Source organism: Gavialis gangeticus, unplaced genomic scaffold, assembly GCF_001723915.1.
Source record: "Gavialis gangeticus isolate Ggan-Ray unplaced genomic scaffold, GavGan_comp1, whole genome shotgun sequence".
NCBI classification, from domain to species: Eukaryota; Metazoa; Chordata; order Crocodylia; family Gavialidae; genus Gavialis; species Gavialis gangeticus.
The window spans coordinates 65,956,891-65,963,704 of NW_017729025.1; the positions used below are offsets into that span (position 1 = coordinate 65,956,891).

At 35.2% G+C, this 6,814-nt stretch overlaps 1 protein-coding gene across 1 annotated transcript in view; it reads right to left on the minus strand.

Annotated features, from left to right (window-relative positions):
* Positions 1-6,814, minus strand: part of G2E3 (G2/M-phase specific E3 ubiquitin protein ligase) — a 48,091-nt gene continuing 41,277 nt past the window's right edge. The window contains exons 12-16 of the mRNA XM_019518927.1: positions 5,188-5,498; positions 4,362-4,543; positions 3,663-3,835; positions 2,445-2,644; positions 1-2,153 (exon numbers count right to left, since the gene is read on the minus strand). Coding sequence (XP_019374472.1) covers positions 1,921-2,153; positions 2,445-2,644; positions 3,663-3,835; positions 4,362-4,543; positions 5,188-5,498 — 1,099 coding nt within the window. The 3' untranslated portion in view covers positions 1-1,920. The remainder of the gene's footprint in view (positions 2,154-2,444; positions 2,645-3,662; positions 3,836-4,361; positions 4,544-5,187; positions 5,499-6,814) is intronic.

A 6,814-nucleotide genomic window follows, 5' to 3' on the forward strand; every position in this document is an offset into this window, starting at 1 on the left:
TAGCAGCTACAAAAAAAATAAAATTAAGGTTATTGTGTTTTATTGGATAACTTCTACAAATTATTAAAGGCATTTTTCAGCTCGTAAAATATTTACAATAATACTGACAACCTTAAGGTTCAGACTCTCGCATTAAAATTTGGTTCCCATTATGAAAGTCTTGTGGATCATTTCGTGTTTCATACATAATTCCAGCATACTGAGACAGCTAGAATGGTTTGTACAAACTAATATGTAAATACAGATTAGTAGCTAATAAGAAAAACCATGCAACTAGTCTACTTTTTGTAAGAAGCCAGTGCTCCACCAACAAATGAGTTAAAGAAATCTGAGCTTATTTTTTTTTCCACTTAACTGGATTTCTTAGGTGAGTCCAAAATAACTTCTTGTATCATGTTTAATATAGACATTATCCTTGCCTATAATTTCAATTAGTTATGAATAAATGTAGTTTTTAAGTGATTGAATACGATTTCTTTAAACAATTCAGTTTTCTTGAAAGCTTGAGTCCACATGGAATTATTTATAATATGACCTTTGCATAATGTGAGGTATACAGTAGATAGCCAATAGGAAGAATAACTTACAACAGCTTACAAAGGATAAAGTATAATTGTCTTGTGTCAATTGTCTTATGAAAATTTTGTTCAAAAGCTAACCATTTGAAGACATTATCAAAAAGTAAAAAAGTTACATGCTATGAATTCTTACACTGACAATTTTTGTATAGATTCACCAGCATCAACTTAGATTTGTCCTCCCCTCTTAATATAGTTTTTAATATCAGTAACACCAAGCAATTTCCTACGTTAGTTACAGTGCACTTCAACAGAAGCTAAACATTCGCTGATTTAGACACCTGTGGTGTCTTTGTGTTACAACAAGTTTCATAAAAAAAGTACAGTCTGAAGAATGGCAAATATATATATATATATTTTTTTTTTTAAAACAGCATCTACAATAGCCAGAACTGTTTAAAATGAAACAGAAGCCAAGAATTTATTTAGCATCAGACTCTAGTCAACTGTTGGACTGTGATTGTAATAGAATCCTGAAGAGGAAGAGCAAGCTAAAAAAGCAGTTATAGTGCAAGCTATTATGAAAGCTATTCTGACTTCAGCATAAGATATAAACACATTTTCTAATTAGAAACAGAACTGACCTGAGAAAAATTTTTGAATCAAACTTTCATGTTCAGCTTTTTAAAGTTCCTTATTCATCATGCATTTAGGATTAGTTTTGGTTCTCATACTTGATTATTTCACCTAACTCTTCTTTGAAAGTGTTTGATCTTTTACACAATCTGGTAGTCTTCAACTACAAATTTTCTAACTGTTGTGCACTCTGCTACCTCCTCTTGAATTCCAGGACAAAACATTTTGACAGAAAGACTGTTCAACAGATATTAAAAGTATTACAGCCATTTCAAAGACTTTTTCATGCTGCTTCTAGTATATTTTTAAAGAGAACTTCACTTTGAATCTCGTATTATTAGCCTACTCATATGAGTAGGCTAATAATCACAGTTAAATGTGTCGGCAGCTTACGTCTCATGTATTAGTATTTTTATTTCTAAACTGGAAATGAAACAAAAACCAAACAAAACCAAACAAAACTTCACCCAACTACCCAAGCACTGAGTTTGATCTGTGAGCATAAATGTTAAGCCAATATAAATTTGGCTTTTTTTCCTTCAAATAGTTTGCAGCATACAATGGCCACTTAAAAGTTGGCTTGGGTTGAAACTATATGATACATTCCAAGCTAGATAAATTTTATTGTCAAAACCACTGAATAAAAAACGAGAAGGTCAAAAGGGGTATAATATATGGTCAGGAATAATAGCAGCTTGCAAGCAGACAAGTCCCACATACATAAAAATTAAGTTTTCAACATCCAGTTTAGTAAAAATATATATATTTATTCTCTTTCCAATCTTAGTGTCCTCTTGATAGTGAAGTCCATCGTGTTTTTAAACTTTTCATATTCCTTTGTTATTGGTATCTCTAAACAGTTAAGGTGTCTCTTCCCAACTGGGAATTTTATATTCAGAAATTTGACGGATGGCTTAGGCTCAAAACCAATGGGTGGGATAGATGTGTTACCAGTTGCAAAGACCAAAATATCTTCCAGTGTGGCTGCAGACTCACCACCTAGAAGAAGAAAAGCTTTTAAAGTTGCATACCTTTTGCAGCTCCCTACATAAGGTGCCCAACAAACATATACTAAAGAAGCACAGCAAAAACTAAACAAGGAATTGGCCTCTTAGATCAATTAGTTAAGTGAATTTGCCATCACAAACATGGTTAAATTGGAAACAAAAAAGTTTGCATGAAATGCAAAAGAAAAATATCAGGTTAAAGGTGAGAAAAAGATTGAACAAAAGCCACACCATACAAGTAGTTGTGAAATGAACTAAAAAGGGGGGAAAGGAGTTCACTTACATTCCACATCTTGTAAGTAACCCATCCAATAGTCAATCCCTTTAGCATTGTTAACACGGGATGAACAGTGGATTGTAAAGAGATCACCAAGAAGTTCTGCAGAAAGTCTCTCAGGTTTGTGACACAATATGCTAGAGAATGCATCTGGATGAATCTGTATTTTTTCCAACACACCAAGAGTTTTCAAACCTTGCTTAAAACTGGAGCAGGAAAAAACAAAAACAAAGGCATCAGAAAGCAATATGGCTTTATTATATTTTTATGGCAGTATGTAAAAAAGAAAAAAAAATCGATCTCTCTCTCCCTCCCTCTCTGACAGAATCACTTATTTAAGAAAAGTCTAAAGTGGTCAAGATTTTTAATTTTTATGTATTTATTTATTTCATGAACATGAGCTTAGATTGCTAAATAAAACTTGAAAAACAATTACAATTCTTATTTACTTTGGTTATACAACTTTTGATTTATATATAAACTACTTAACACATATTTTATGTGCTTTTAGTTAAGGACTAGGCCATCATCTATAAATCAGAAAAGTTAAAAGCATTAAGAATATTAACAAAAGTATTAAAATTCTAGAGCATTCCCATCACATGACACTGGATTATGTGAAGGTTATCTGATAGCGTGTGCGCATTTGTGTGTGTGTTTAGTTTTCCATATATAATACCTCTCTCCCAATAGTTAGACAACCTTCATAATTACAGATTTGCCAATAAGCACATTACTCACACATCAAGCTGAAGTTCGAGGAATGAAAGAAAATGTGTTTTTGAAGTGAGAGGGTCTATTTGAAACACCTTCAGTTGTAAAAAAAAAAAAAAAGAATTAAAAATTGACTGAGGGCTCTAGGCCATAGGCCATGTGGTTTTGACAGTCAGATCTTGAAATCATCCCTCCCTTGTTCTGTTAGATACAAGACCAGAGAAAAACTACTAACTATATCAAGTACTGTTAATGCACAAGTTAAGTTGTTTTTCTTCTTTCAGCCATCTTTGGTTCTACCAGTGAGCAGCACGTACAGTTTAACTTAATGGGATTTTCTAAATTTGAAACAGAACATATCAGATTGCTAGAAAGTTATATCATATTCAATTTAGCCTACTTGAAAAATCATAAATCTGCTAGTTTTTCAACTGATTCAATGACTGCTTCAATAACTGTACTCTGTATGTTGCTGAGAAAAAAAAGTAGACTTTTACAAGCAAAACAAACCTTTCAAAAGGTGAAATAATTCGCTTAATTACTTGGTAGCTCAGTAGGTCATTCACCAGGGCATTCTTATCATACAGAGTCATGACAGGCCTTACACATCCTGCAGCAGTAAGATAATCATAGCACTCACTTATTGTGGATTTTAAGTTGGCCAGAGTTTTTGAAGATTTTATCTGCAGCAGAAAGCAAATGTTAGATGCATGATGGAGCATGTGCAAAGCAATGAATAAATATGGAAAACTGGCTTCAGTAATCTTTTAAAAAGTTATTTTATGACTCTCACCTGTGTAGAATTGATGTACACTTCATTTTGTTCACGTATTTATTTTATTAGGGAGTGAGAAGCTACAGCAAAGTAACTATGGCAACAAAAAAACCCTAATGAATGAATGCTTCATGACAGAGACCTTTTATTGAGTTCACTTGTTCCATTAGGAAACAGCAAGTGTAAGCTGGATTTCTTTAGGCTCAAAAGTGTAAGTTGCATTGAAAGTTTTGCCAACAGTTATGTCGGCAAACACTTGAGATTAGCTAAGCCCTTAGTATGTGACCATCTTTGGCTGAGAAAACGGTTATATTACAAGACAGCTATCATACAGCGACTGATTAAATGCATACCTAAAACAGTCTACCCCATTGCAAATGCCATGTTTCAAGTTCACAAACAAGAAATTACCATAGCATATTAATCTTACTTACCATTTTTATTGTTTGTGCTACATCAACATCTGTGACATCTTCCACAGTTGGTTTCACATTCTCTGGACCATAAACAAGGCAGTTAAACAATGTTTTGGAAAAGAAACCAGGTGCTGGACCACCATGAACCAAAGAAACTGCAATCATTTTGCCAGCTTCATAATACAGATTCTCTTTCAGAGCTGGAAAGAAAGTGTATTTGAATTAAAAATGAACTATTTACTATATGCAACAGGTACTATCCTAATATTATAGGCATACTCTTCTAATGTAGTTGCTCTCGACTCAAAGGGCACAACAGTCAGATTGGTCACACCCACAAGTGTCTAATTATCACCTAGACTCTCTTCCACCCTTGAAACCAAGTCCAGCTACAGCAGAATTCTCCCAGACTCCCATGCACAATACAATTATAAAGCACTGGAGGGGGTGCTGCAGGAAGCTAAGGGCTTCTAAATCTCTAGAAAGAGTGCTGCAAGTCATCTAGTTACATTTGTGCTTGTCAGACTAGGGGGATGAGAAAAAAGGCATGGAAGAACAAGTACCTTTGAAAGAACAAGTACCATAAGGATTTTCCATTTGTGATGTTGATAAAGAGCAAAACATTCAATATATGCCTATAACAGTAATAAACTTAAGGTAACTCCACAGAAGGGAAATTACTTTGATATACAGTAAATACAGAATACATGTATTTCTATCTTGTGGTGCAAAGATCATTAAACCTGGTTAGGAGAACTAGACCCTTAAAATTACACAATATTATGAAAGTTACTTCCATGCACATCAATTCACGGTTTCTCTCTCCTCTATATACTACATTTACCTTGAGAATCAAGAGACAAATTCTTTAAGGATGAGCCCTCAAACAATGATGAGTTCTGAAGATGAAGCATTAATAATTGGAAAAAATCATGCTTTGATCCACAAATAGTGTCTGTTTTTAATCTACCCTTAAGATTTGTGAAGTTAATTTCAATTGTGCTTGCAGGATTGAAGTTGCGACCCCTGAATCCTTTTAAGGCACTACTCCAGATATCGTCTACGTTGATGTTCAATCTTGTGGTTTTTGCATTAATTTGTAATCTTAATTCATTTAGTATGTTAGAAACTTCTTTTCTTTGTATTCTTAATTGCCTACAAGACACAAACACACATATATAGATAAATTAAGGGTAGACACTTAGCAAAAACAAGAAATTCTAGGTCAAATTTTCTCTCAACAAATTCCATCTATTGTTCATATTGAAATTTTAGCAAGTTACTGTAAATTAATGGCAGATTCACCAAGTATATGAATCAAATAAAGCCCAAACTCTCATGTTCAGTTTCCCTGAGGCAGGTTTATTAACGCACATATAAAAAAACAGGAGTCTCAAACCAAGACAAGATATGGTGTAACAGATGCACCCCAACTTCCATAATTTGAAAGAAGACATGTCCATCCCAGCAATTCCCTACTGTAGGCCTTCCACTAAGTTTCTATGGCCAGAACTATGTGCCCCAAAAAACTGATCAGCTGTGCTAGGATGTGTTTTGGCATAGCTAATCTGCTTCATGGGGTGAAACACTTCACACGCTGTTCTGCCTGTTGATGCTATGAGACAATAAGTAGGGCTTGGTCCTGTGCACCCAGGAATTCTTGTGTTGGATTGGGCCCCTGAAGCCCTGGAAGTGCCTGGCTAGCTCTCCCCACTTACAGAGACATGACCCCAGGAATTCCCTTAGTGTGCAAGATCAGGGTCCTCAAGTCTCCTGCAGAACCTGCCCAGGAAGGCTGGAGAACAGTTAAGGCTGCCCATGCTCTCTTGCCACAAAGTAAACAGATACTCACCAATTAAAAGTAGTGGTACGAATTGATACCATTAACATAGCCACAAATAAGGGCATTTGCAGCACAACAAGGAGCATGGATGTCTGTTTGCTTGGTGTTTGTGCTGCCATAAACTTTTTTTATGGTGGCACAATGGAGACAAAAGGCAGTATCTATTTCCACCCTTTATCAGCATATCTTTCCTCAACCCTCATGCTCCTGAGATTAACCCAAAAGCTTCCCTTTATACAGTCTCCAGCAAGCAGTCACTTGATGCTTGGATAATCTACGCCCTTACCACCACGTGGCTTGCCTGGTACAAAGGCCCCAAGGATATCAGCAGGCACACTGAGAACATGATGCCCACTGCAACGGCATGAGCTTTCTGAAAACCAAATCAGATACATATATAAAACTACCACAGACTGAGTCTTTGTAAGATTTAACTCTTACAAACAGGGTGGATTGGATTTAAATCAATTTAAAGTTTTCTACAAAGAGTGCATTTTTGTTGTTTGATATAACCTTAATATATATTATTCACAACTCAAAGACAGATGTAGGTTTGTAGCAAGAAACCATTTTTTGCCTGCCCCCTCCCTCCAACATGAAGCCCCTCCATATGGCAAAAAGCCTCTTT